At 39.7% G+C, this 12,598-nt stretch overlaps 1 protein-coding gene across 3 annotated transcripts in view; it reads left to right on the top strand.

The window, feature by feature from the left end:
• Positions 1–12,598, top strand: part of MYO18B (myosin XVIIIB) — a 2,352,406-nt gene that overhangs the window by 238,450 nt on the left and 2,101,358 nt on the right. For all 3 annotated transcript variants that reach the window (XM_044068483.1, XM_044068482.1, XM_044068484.1), the window contains one exon: positions 88–588. In XM_044068483.1, the coding sequence (XP_043924418.1) occupies positions 88–588 (501 nt within the window). The remainder of the gene's footprint in view (positions 1–87; positions 589–12,598) is intronic.

Below are 12,598 nucleotides of genomic sequence, written 5' to 3'. Positions count from 1 at the left end.
AAATTTTATTATTAAATATGTGTTTTATAAAATGTAATGCTTAAGGATTGCTAACTAGCATATATTTTGTTTTATTTTATTTCTTAGGCACAGGGGAAACTCAGTGATGATTTAATACAGAACTTTGCCCAGCTGATTGAAAATGAAATAACTCCTGCTGATTCTGAGATGGCAAACAATAATCAGGCATTAATTGATGGCCCCAGTAACAATGATCTGGCATTAATCGGTGGCCACAGAAAAGATGACTCCAAAGCTAAACTGCCAAGAAAACACCTCACGCTGATGATTAAAGATATTGCACAAACTTTGGCAACTAATGAAAAGGCTACATCACTTATTAGTCCAGAACCAGAAACCATACCCATTGCAGATTACATGCGGGACACACTATATGAAGTCATTGAATTAAAAGATGAACAGATGGAAAATGAAATCTCTTTGGAAGACAAACTACAAGAAACAGTAGAAACAACTTCTGAGCCAGGAACTATTCAGGGAAAAGATGATTTGAAATATAAAGACTCTATAAATTATGAGGCAGAGCAACAAAATAAAGAACAGGTGGAAATGCCAAAGTCAGACATGGTAAGAGAGTGTTATAATATGCATAAATATTCACTATATAATGAATGAAATTTAACATGCATCATAGTGATATACTAGTCTGCACTGTAACTTATAATTCAGACACTTTATGTTAATAGTATAGATGCTTTTCAATGACTGCCTTTCTACTTAATCTGTATACATCATATAATTATACAATCTTGTAGCAATTTTGGTAATTTGATGTAATCATATTTGCTATTTGTTTTATTTATAATTTAATTGTACAAGTTTATTGCATACCTCCCATGAAAAACATATGAACATGCATTTTATCAGCTAACAAATAAGAATGAATGTAGATGAATATCACATTACTTTGACTCCCAAAGTTTTGATACTTTTTACTGCTTAGTGATGTTGCTAGCATTTATACTGAGAATTTCCTGTTTCAGTAATGTTCTGTGGTGCGCACCAACATTACTTCATAAAACTCACTACACTTTATATTTTTGTGTGATACTTCCTATTTATTCCATTTTAATGAATTTCAGTATTTTGTGTTCACCTTTCTTTCTGCTTGTACATTGATATATTGTACATCTACCTTTTCTTAAAGCTTTTCTCTGCAGGCTTTCCACTGAAATAAGCATTCTCCCCGATGGACTATCAGGGTACTCAAAAACAAATAAATAATAAATATTGTTTGTAATCACCCCCCACCATATGATTTTAAAATTAGACATGACTGAATCCTTCAGACAGATCTTGCAGTAGCACAGAGAGTGGTTCAAATGTTAATCTTGAAAATGTGTTCCTTTGTTGCTTTTTTGGAGTGCCTAGTTAGAGAAATGTCACATAAAGTGTAACAATTCCTTAATTTTCCTGCTGAGACCAGCTATTTTCAGCACACAGTTGTGTGGTAAACTTTGTGGACAGGCTCCTGACACAGACAGTAGTCCAGTGAAGCTGAACTCATTGTGAGCTATGGAAGACAAACTAAGCAAACTACACAATTTGTAACAGTTCTAAGGAAGATAAAAATTTTTTAAAAAGAGTTTTTGAGAAGAACAAGCATCATTGTACCATCCCTTATATTGAAGCTTCGCCCTCACATTCCAACTCAAGAGTCACAAAACCTCAGATATAAAGTTTTACAAGAGATACAAGGATGTATGTCCTTTGCAGAAACATGGCTATTTTCATTAATTGCTGAAGCTTAGTACCATGAATTATCTGATAGATACAGTATTCATTTACTGTATCTACTATTGCAGTGCTGTACTTAGACTTTGATACGGAGAACTTCTTTCAAGGATGTCAGTTTCAGGGACTTCAAGCAGACTACAATTTATGTCTGTCTTAAACATTTGCTCATGTTGAAATAATAACTGTACACTGCCTAATACCATCTATCTAGTCAACTGTTTATTGAAAAAATGTTGAGCTATTGGTCATTTCTGAGTTGCCTTGGTCTTACGTTAATGTTGATTTAACAGATATCATTCACTGCTTTTGAGTGAAGAGCTGTTACATGAATATGGTGGTGGTGTGTATTGCAAACATTCATCAGTTAGAGTTTGTTATCATGCATTTCTATTGGAGGAGACAGATGTAACCATTTTTACACTTGAATTTGGATGGGCTTGATTTTTCTTCATGATTGTTGATTTGGAACTTGATGTGAAATTAGTTCATGTTGTAGAATTTGTCCATTCTTTGTCATTCTTGATTCCTGTACCTTGACAATTTCCTTAGGGCCGAGTGGAGGATTCTCATCACTAATTGTAATAGTGACATCTTTTACAAAATTGTTCCCATCTGATAAAACTATGGCTGGTCTACTTAACAGGGATTTTTCTCAGTGGCTTGCTATCTTCATTTTGCATTTCTTTTAAAGACAAGTTGGTGATGAAACCATCTTTTATGGTGTCATGGTAAAGTGCTGTTTCTTTGTGCTGTTCCTTGTTGGCCTTTATTATTCTTGATGGACTTGCAAGACTGAATAATGTAGCCTGTTTTACAGTTACAGGGATCATTGCTCCATCCAGTTAATACAGCTAAATGAGTGCATGCTGTTCAATGCTAGAAGTCTTAATCTTTAAACACACTCACTCGAAGCACTCCTGGAGAACATAAACATTTGTGCTGTAACAGAGACCTGGTTCAAGGCAGCAGAAAGCACCCCTGCACTACCAGGCTATAACTCATTCCACACCTTTTGGCCACAGAACTTGGACTGAACCTTCAAAGGTGGTGGTGTTTCCATATTCATAAAGGATGCACACACCTCCAGACTGGTAGCCCAACATAATTCATCAGAGATATTTCAGGTGCAGCTAACATTGGGTTACACAGCGATTCAGGTCGTAGCCTGCTATAGGTCCCCAACAATGTCCCAAGACTCACACTCCATGTTCCTAAGCATATTGGAGAATATTAGGGTCCAACATAACACTCTCATACTAGGCGACTTCAACCACCCCTCCATTAAATGGGAAAACTACTCATGTACCAATACACTTGCCCAACATTTCCTGGAATTCATTAATTCCAGTTCCCTGGACCAGCTCATTCTTACCCCTACTAGAGGTAGTAACATCCTTGACCTGGTCATTACTAACATGGGCAACTGTTGCTCTACACCAATAGTTAACTCCTCCCTGGTTAGATCTGACCATAAAATAATCACCCTGGAAATCCACATCCCTCTCACCCCCCCCCCCCCCAGCAAAGGGAACCACAATGAAAAACTTCTCAAAAGCTAACTTTGGACTCCTAAAAACAGAGGTGGCTAACTTCATGGCACCCATGCAAATGGAGAATAGTTGCATGACAGCTAAATCATACATCAATACACTGTACAAATGCTTGAATCTCACCATACCCAATAGAACCAAAATGCTCTCCTCTAAAAAGAAAGGAAGCCAATCTAGTGGTCCCCTGCCATAAACAAACTTTACAACAGAAGGAGTAAACTGATGCGGAATAAGGTGAAGTACCAAGACTGGTAAAACTCCCTTATAAACCTCAACAAAAAGTTGAGATCCCCCATCAAATCCTCTAAAGCTAGCTATGAAAACAGAATTGCAGCAGATAATAAAGACAACCACAAGGCCTTCTATAATAATGTAAAGAATCTCCATGGCAATACCCAGATTTGCTCTGAGCTACTGCACAATGGTACCTCCTATACCGAGCCAACAGATATTGCCAATATACAGGCTGACAGATTCAGTGCCAACTTTTCCCCTCTCTCTCCCCCCAAAAGACCAATTACAATACCAGTAAATTGCAAGGCTCCCGGTATTACTGCTGCACAGGTTAAAACAGCACTGCCCAAGGCCAAGAATACAGCTTCCATGGGACCTGATAATATCCCTAGCTGTGTTCTACATGAACTACAGAGTGAACTGGCAACTCACCTGTGTGCCCTATTCAATCACAGCCTCACCTCAGGCTTTGTCATACCAAATGGTACACTGCTACTGTCATCCCTCTCCACAAAGGAGGAGCAACTACAGACCCTGGTAACTATCACCTCATTAGGCTGACAAGTCTGATATGCAAAGCTATGGAAAGCATCATTATGGACCCAATAAACAAGGATATAGGGAATCTTCAAACTCTGAATCCCAAACAGTTTGGTTTTGTGAAGGGTAGATCATGCCTGCTCAACTTGGTCGACTTCTTTGAGTCAGTCACCAGAGCTGTGGATGAAGGCAAGGTGGTTCATACAGCCTAACTTGATCTGGCCAAGGTGTTTGATACCATCTACCATTTAGAAATCAGAGAAAAACTCACTAAGCTAGGCATCAACCCATATATCACTAGGTGGGTTGCAAACTGGCTCACAGATAGAACCCACAGTGTGAAAGTAACAGACTCCTAGTCAGACTGCCGACCAGTCACAAGTGGAGTCCCACAGGGTTTGGTCCTGGGTCCTCTCCTGTTTGGTATCTACTTCTTTGAAGTCCAGGCCAACACAAAGGGTTTCTGGCTGACATAGTTCGCAGATTATTGCAAGTTGGGAGCTATTATTAACTCACCAAGTGATGTTGACATCCTACAGAAAGGCCTCACTAAGACCAACGACTGGTGTCAGAACCAAGGCATTAAGCTCAATGACAAAAAATGTGCCGTCATCCCCATTGGAAAAAAAACATTTCCTATAAATTACCACATCAATGGTAGTCCACTGAACACAGAATGTGTTATAAGAGATCTGGGAACACAGGTTGACAGCAGCCTTTCTTTTGACCATCACATTGACACTGTGGTCAGAAAGTCCTTCTATGTGGCACATCTCATTACTAAGGGTTTTGCATCCAGGAAGAAAGAGGTCATTGTCTCCCTCTACTCTTCCCTCATTAGGCCAGTCATCGAGTACAATGCCTCATTTGGCATGTACCTCACTAGACACCTGCAGCAACTGAAGAGGCCACAAAAGTACCTCACAAATATTATCCTAGGCCTTAAACACTTGTCCTATATGGACAGACTCAAAAAACTCCAACTATTCTTTTCATATCGCCTACTTAGAGGCGATCTCTGCTTGACATACAAAGCCATGTCTGATCCAGCTCTGTTAGAAATGCTACATCTAAAGAAATCCTAACCCCTCCATACCACATGGTCCAGTGACCTCAACCTCATTACCATGATCAACAGAACGTGCTGGAGGGACAGGTTCATAACCCAGAGACTGCCCTTGCTATGGAACAGACTTCCCATATATATCAAACAGAGCACCTCACTGGCCCTCTTCAAAAGAAACCTTGATGAGTGGATGGGAAATAGAAAATTCACCCTGGGGATCACTCCAGTGGCTCTACTCGACAGAGGCACTGGGAGCTAAGGTTGGGTGGCACGATGTCAGGGTAATCCTATGGGCTAGGTTTGTAAAGGCTCCAACGCCATTAGCCTAGCACACACCTATGAACGTATGAACCTATGAATGAATGGAGAGGTAGACAGACAGAAAGACAGACAGACAAGCAGTTGGAAACCGAGTAAGGATAACTTGGATATGTTAGGCCAAAACAAAATACAACATCTTTGAGTGTGAACTGTGGGCTAACTAGGAGCATAAAACTAGTGTTTTGTCTCGTCTGCAAAAAAGATGAAAAGGATGACACTGAACCATTTTTGATTTGACTTTTTAATTTCTGTAAGACTGTTGTTCATTTGCTGTCATTATATACTGAGAACAAATGAAGGATTAGTCAGAGTGTAATGTATTTAATTCTTCATTTTCTCTGTCACTGATGATTATTAGAGAATGGAAATGAAATAGGCCCAGATTCAGAAAGGGTACTGTGAGGTGTACATAAGGTGTACACCTCACAATAACATTTTTGTATTAAGAGATAGGTCTACCACAGTGCTTTTGCACAAAGACATGCAGCATCATGGTTGTCTGTCTCCATGGACATGCTAGATGATTATCATGCATACCAGGGAAGAGGTATATGCTAATTAGCCATGTGCTCTTCCTTGGAACTGGCTGCATAAATTTGCACTGTCACTCCTACCCAACTAGGGCTTGCACTTTCATGTCATACTTTAATGGCACTTACACGTGATGTAGATTGGGGGAATACTAGACACTCCTGGTACTTTATAAAGTGTGCCTTGAAGGCACTTAATTAAAAAAAAAAAAACATAATTTTGGAACAATTTAGACACCAGGAATACAATAGGTAGCATGATTTAAAGGTACTGAAAAGGATTCCAACCATTTACCCTCCCATCCTACATTGGATATGAATTTGCTTCACCATCACTAAACACCATAGTAGATATAATGTAAAAAGTAATTAAGCCTTGGAAAAAATATAAATTACAAAAAACTGTACCCTTGTTACAGAACATATCTGCATTAACCTGTTATGCTGACAGATAAGTTAGGACAGCATTTCTTTTTAGCATATAATGAGGATTTCTGCCATGTTTTCAATGCCTGCTAGGAGGGAGAGAGAAAATGGAAACAAGGCACTTAATGAATGGCTCTCAACCTCAGAGCACAAAAACTCTAGACAAAGTCAGAATTAATGGCGGACAAAGATACACAATCAGGGATGGATTTTAACAATTCTTCCTACAAAGTTAGAAAGTCACAACTGTAGCAGCTTTTGCACTACCATGCATTTACTGAAGAATATGAAATTTGAAGCTCTAAAGGCTGGCTTTAGTGACTGACTGTAATCGTCTGTGATTTAACACAGCAGGAAAAAGGAGACATTGGAGATGTTCTGACAGCACAGGGACAGATATAGATTACATTGTGAATACATGTGTGTGTGTGTGTGTGTGTGTGTGTGTGTGTGTGTGTGTGTGTGTGTGTGGATACTTATTTGTATGTATGTGATGTGTGTCAAAGAATGAATGAGCAGGGGTGCCTCTGCACTTGAGATAGTTAACGGTGATGCAGAGCCATGCATGTTAGACGATAATGAAATCTTTCGTCATTGCAGCAAATGTGTCTCTGAATATAAGAGTATTGCAGTGCAGAAACAGGCCCTTTTTACCACAACCTTAATGCAAGCATTGGGTTTTTTTCTGAACCCCTGGGATAATCTCTCTATAAGGTCCATTCATCCTTACTTCTAAACCAGCCTCCCATCACCAATAATGAGGAACTGCAATATGCCTGAAGCATTGTATTCTAACAGTGATGCTGACAGTAGTATTTGTGGAGCATGCCATTAAATGGAACTGCAATATGCCTGAAGCATTGTATTCTAACAGTGATGCTGATGGTATTATTTGTGGTGCATGTGATTAAATGGAACTGCAATATGCCCGAAGCATTGTATTCTAACAGTGATGCTAACACTATTATTTGTGCAGCATGCCATTAAATGGAACTGCAATATGGCTGAAGCATTGTATTCTAACAGTGATGCTGACACTATTATTTGTGGAGCATGCCATTAAATGGAACTGCAATATGTCTGAAGCATTGTATTCTAACAGTGATGCTGACACTATTATTTGTGGAGCATGCCACTAAATGGAACTGCAATATGTCTGAAGCATTGTATTCTAACAGTGAGTATTCTAACAGTGATGCCTAACAGTGATGCTGACAGTAGTATTTGTGGAGCATGCCATTAAATGGAACTGCAATATGTCTGAAGCATTGTATTCTAACAGTGAGGCGGACAGTAGTATTTGTAGAGCATGCACTTAAATGGAACTGCAATATGTCTGAAGCATTGTATTCTAACAGTGATGCTGACAGTAGTATTTGTGGAGCATGCCATTAAATGGAACTGCAATATGCCTGAAGTATTGTATTCTAACAGTGATACTGACACTATTATTTGTAGAGCATGTCATTAAATAGTTACCTTCGCTGCAATATCACATCATTCATATCCAGTTTGTTAGTTTATTTGGTTCACTTTGCACTTTAAGGCTACATTAAAATGTAAAATGCCATTATTAAGAACTGCTAACATATGCATGCACTAAAATAGCTGTATGCAATAGTTCTGCTACTTAATCTGACATCTTGTGATTCTGGATTCTTCATTTTACCATAAAAACATTTTACTTTTTAATGCTTTCATGTACAAAGAAAATTATATGAGAATGTTATCTATAAAAACGTATTTATTTTGTCATGCCACTACTGAAGCCACATGAAAGGTTAAGAGTTTTGATAGAATCTCATTGAGATATAGTTTGCATATTTTATGTACAGCATTTTGTTAACAGTATCGTACTTTATTGACACTGCCAGGTACAAAAACAATCATACCAGTAAAGATCAACAATTACTGTTATAATATGTGAAGAAAAATACTTCAGCCTTTGTTGCACCAATCCATATCTAACTTCACTCTTTCCCAAGACTTCAAGTTATAACTCAGTTGATGTAGTTTCTCTATCCAGTCATTAGGAACTATTTTTTAGAACTGAAAATCTAAAGCAGTTGATGTTTACTCCTTTAACATACATGAAAGGTTATAGCCATCCTTTGAAATCCCTAATAACCAAGACTTAACATCTGACTGTCTAGGAAGGTGATATCAGCCACAAATCTGATCATATTGATTGCAGCCCTCCAAATGGACTGTGAATTAACACAGCCCCAAATTAACCCTATGCACATCACTAACAGTTTACAGCATCAGCTCTGTCTCTATGATGTAACTCTAGTAGGGTAATGTACTAATGAAAAATAAATTTTGCCCATGTAAATCTACTAAGGTCTGGTTGAGTGCCAGGAAACCTCCACTTAACACACAAGTCACATTTATAACTTCACCTATATCCCCTCACTAATCAGCTATGTAGCTCCTGCCAAATTCCGTCTGTAGGTGGCAATGCCTGTAAGTACAGTCACGCAGCTTTGATCCTATCTGACCTAAATCCTAACTCAGTCCAATACGTATACTCAGACCTATCCTATAAACAATAGAGTCCGCAGCTTGCAGTTTATATAGTTTCAACATGTCCCTCACTTAGAAATATTGCCACCAAAAAAAATTAGCTTACTTTTTCATCAGAGCCAAAAAGGCTACCATACTACCAAACTACCAGTATGAACATTCCATACATCCCTAATCCAAAAAACCCTGTCAGAATCCAGTTAATACACTGCAGCAGGGAGGGATGTTGACATAATGTCTAATTGCACCATAATCTAGAGTCCAGACTGACTCTAGCCTGAGACTTCCATCTACCATTATCCCCACACTCCAACCAACGCTCCATATTTCCTGGATCCCAAACTTTGTAGGATAGTGCAACTTTACATGTCGGGTACATAAGCTGCTTGACTACTAATTCCACAGTCACCTAAATGAATTGGGCTGTAAGGCATGCTCGCTGATAGTGCCATCCAATGGAAGCCACAGCTTATGTAATGAGATTGGGCAGATCAAAAGCCCACTTCCTCCCATGGAATAAAAAGCTTGTTTCTTCCTAACCAAGGCACTCTGCCATCCCAGATAAAATCCACAACCAAATTCTGGCATACCTTGGGAACCCCAGAAAAAGTGGCTACCGGAAGTTGTCTGAGCAAATGCACTAACTGGGAAAAATGAACATTCTCACATTTGAATCTTACTAAGAAAAGGAAGGACCAATTGTTTAAAACTACTCAGCGTTTCCTGCACTACCCATAGTAGGGAATTAGTGTTAACGGCTATAATTTTATGAAAGTCTGCATACATTGTCACCCTCAGACAACTGGATTGGGTTACAGCATTTAAAGGAATTTATTTACTACCTGATGTTTCTTAAAGGAAAAGAAGGCCAGATTTGAGAAGGGAAAGACCACAGGCTTTTTCCTGTTTAAAATTAGTTCTGTTATCCTAGCCAAAATCTCTAGCATAGAAATAATTGGGTCAATTTGAACCTCACGGTGGCCTAGCCAAATAACACGATAATCCACATAACAAGAGTTTCCATTCCCCGAACCAATATAGCAAAAATGGCCATACATGTTACACAACTTTTGCTCAAATGCATATGCTACTAAAATGAAAGTTCTTCTTCTTCTTTCAGCTGCTCCCATTAGGGGTCACCACAGCAGATCAACTGTTTCCATTTCTTCCTGTCCTCTGCATCTAGCTCTGTCACACCAACCACCTGCATGTCCTCTCTCACCAATCCATAAACCTTAACTTAGGCCTTCCTCTTTTCCTGTTACCTGGCAGATTCATCCTTAGCATCTTTTCCCCAATATACTCTGCATCCCTCCTCAGCACATGTCCAAACCAATGGAATCTTGCCTCTCTGGCTTTGTATCCAAACCTTCCAACCTGGGCTGACCCTCTAATATACTTATTCCTAATCCTGTCCATCCTCATCACACCCAGTGCAAATCTTAACATCTTCAACTCTGCCATATCAAGCTCTGACTCCTGCCTTTTTGTCACTGCCACTGTCTCCAACCAATATAACATAGCTGGTCTCGCTACCCTCTTGTAGACCTTCATTTTCACTCTTACTGGTACTCATCTGTCACAAATCACTCCTGACACTCTTCTCCACCCATTCCACCCTGCCTGTACTCTCTTCTTCACCTCTCTTCCACACTCACCATTACTCTGAACTGTTGATCCCAAGTATATCCACCTTCGTCACCTCTAATCCCTGCATCCTCACCATTCCTCTATCCTCCCTGTCACTCACACACATATATTCTGTCTTAGTCCTGCTGACCTTCATTCCTCTTCTCTCTAGAGCATATCTCCACCTCTCCAGGGTCTCCTCCACCTGTTCCCTACTCTCACTACAGATGACAATGTCATCTGCAAATATCATAGCCCACGGGGACTCCTGTCTAATCTCATCTGTCAACCTCTCCATCACCATTGCAAATAAGAAAGGGCTCAGAGCTGATCCTTGATGTAATCCCACCTCCACCTTAAACGCATCCGTCATTCCCACTGCAGACTTCACCGCTGTCACACTACCCTCGTACATATCCTGTACCACTCTTACATACTTCTCTGACACTCCCGACTTCCTCATGCAATACCACAACTCCTCTCTAGGCACCCTGTCATATGCTTTCTCTAAATCCACAAAGACACAATGCAACTCCTTCTGACCTTCTCTGTACTTCTCCATCAACACTCTCAGAGCAAAGATCGCATCTGTAGTGCTCTTTCCTGGCATGAAATCATACTGTTGATCACTAATCATCACCTCCCTTCTTAACCCAGCTTCCACTACTCTTTCCCATAACTTCATGCTGTGACTGATCAATTTAGTCCCTCTGTAGTTACTACAGCTCTGCACATCACCCTTATTCTTAAAAATTAGTACCAAAACACTTTTTTCTCCATTCCTCAAGCATCCTCTCACTTTCCAAGATTTCATTAAACAATCTAGTTAAAAACTCCACTGCCATTTCACCTAAACACCTCCATGCTTCCACAGGTATGTCATCTGAACCAACAGCCTTTCCGTTCTTCATCCTCTTCATAGCTATCTTTACTTCCTCCTTGCTAATCCACCGCACTTCATGATTCACTATCCATACATCATCCAACCTTCTCTCCCTCTCATTCTCATCATTCATCAATCCCTCAAACTACTCTTTCCATCTGCTCAATACACTCTCCTCGCTTGTGAGTATGTTTCCCTCATTATCCTTTATCACCCTTACCTGCTGCACATCTTTACTAGCTTGGTCCCTCTGTCTAGACAATTGGTACAGGTCCTTTTCTCCCTCCTTATTGTCCAACCTTTTATACAACTCTTCATAAGCCTTATCCTTAGCCTTCACCACCTCTCTCTTTGCCATGCACCTCATCTCCTTATACTCTTGTCTAATTTCTTCATCCCTTTGACAATCCCACTTCTTCTTTGCCAACCTCTTTCTCTGTATACTCTCCTGTACTTCTTCATTCCACCACCAGGTCTTCTTGTCCTCCTTCCTCTTTCCAGATGTCACACCAAGCACCTTTCTAGCCATCTCTCTTACTAGCTCTGCTGTAGGTACCCAGCTATTTGGTAACTCTTCACTGCCACCCAGTGCCTGTCTTAACTCTTCCCTGAACATCACCTCACAATTACCCTTTTTCAGTTTCCACCATTTGATCCTTGGTGCTGCCCTCACACTTATCCTCCTCTTCTTGCTCACCAATGTCATCCTACAAACCACCATCCTATGCTGCCTAACTACACTTTCCCCTGCCACCAATTTAAAGTCTCCAATCTCCTTCAGATTGGCCCTTCTACATAAGATATAATCCACCTTTGTGCATCTTCCTCCACTCTTGTATGTCACCCTATGCTCCTCCCTCTAGTTAAAATATGTATTCATCTCAGCCATGTCCATACTTTTCACAAAAGGAAAGTATCCTTTCTGAAAGGCACCCATTAGAATAAGTATACGCTGAAGGGTTTATATATAAGAACTTACACCATTCACTAAATTCTATACTAATGCCTTCCATTCCATAGCTTGCCAAATTAGAAACAAAAATAAAAAAATAAAAAACAATTACACTTTACACTGACAAAACACTTATGACAATCGTGTAGAACACAGCCAGGGATGCTGTCAGGTCCCGTTTAT

Source organism: Protopterus annectens, chromosome 4.part0, assembly GCF_019279795.1.
Source record: "Protopterus annectens isolate FY-2018-M chromosome 4.part0, PAN1.0, whole genome shotgun sequence".
Lineage (NCBI taxonomy): Eukaryota > Metazoa > Chordata > Ceratodontiformes > Protopteridae > Protopterus > Protopterus annectens.
The sequence above is the reverse complement of the archived record's forward strand: the minus strand, read 5'-3'. Positions and strand labels throughout refer to the sequence as shown.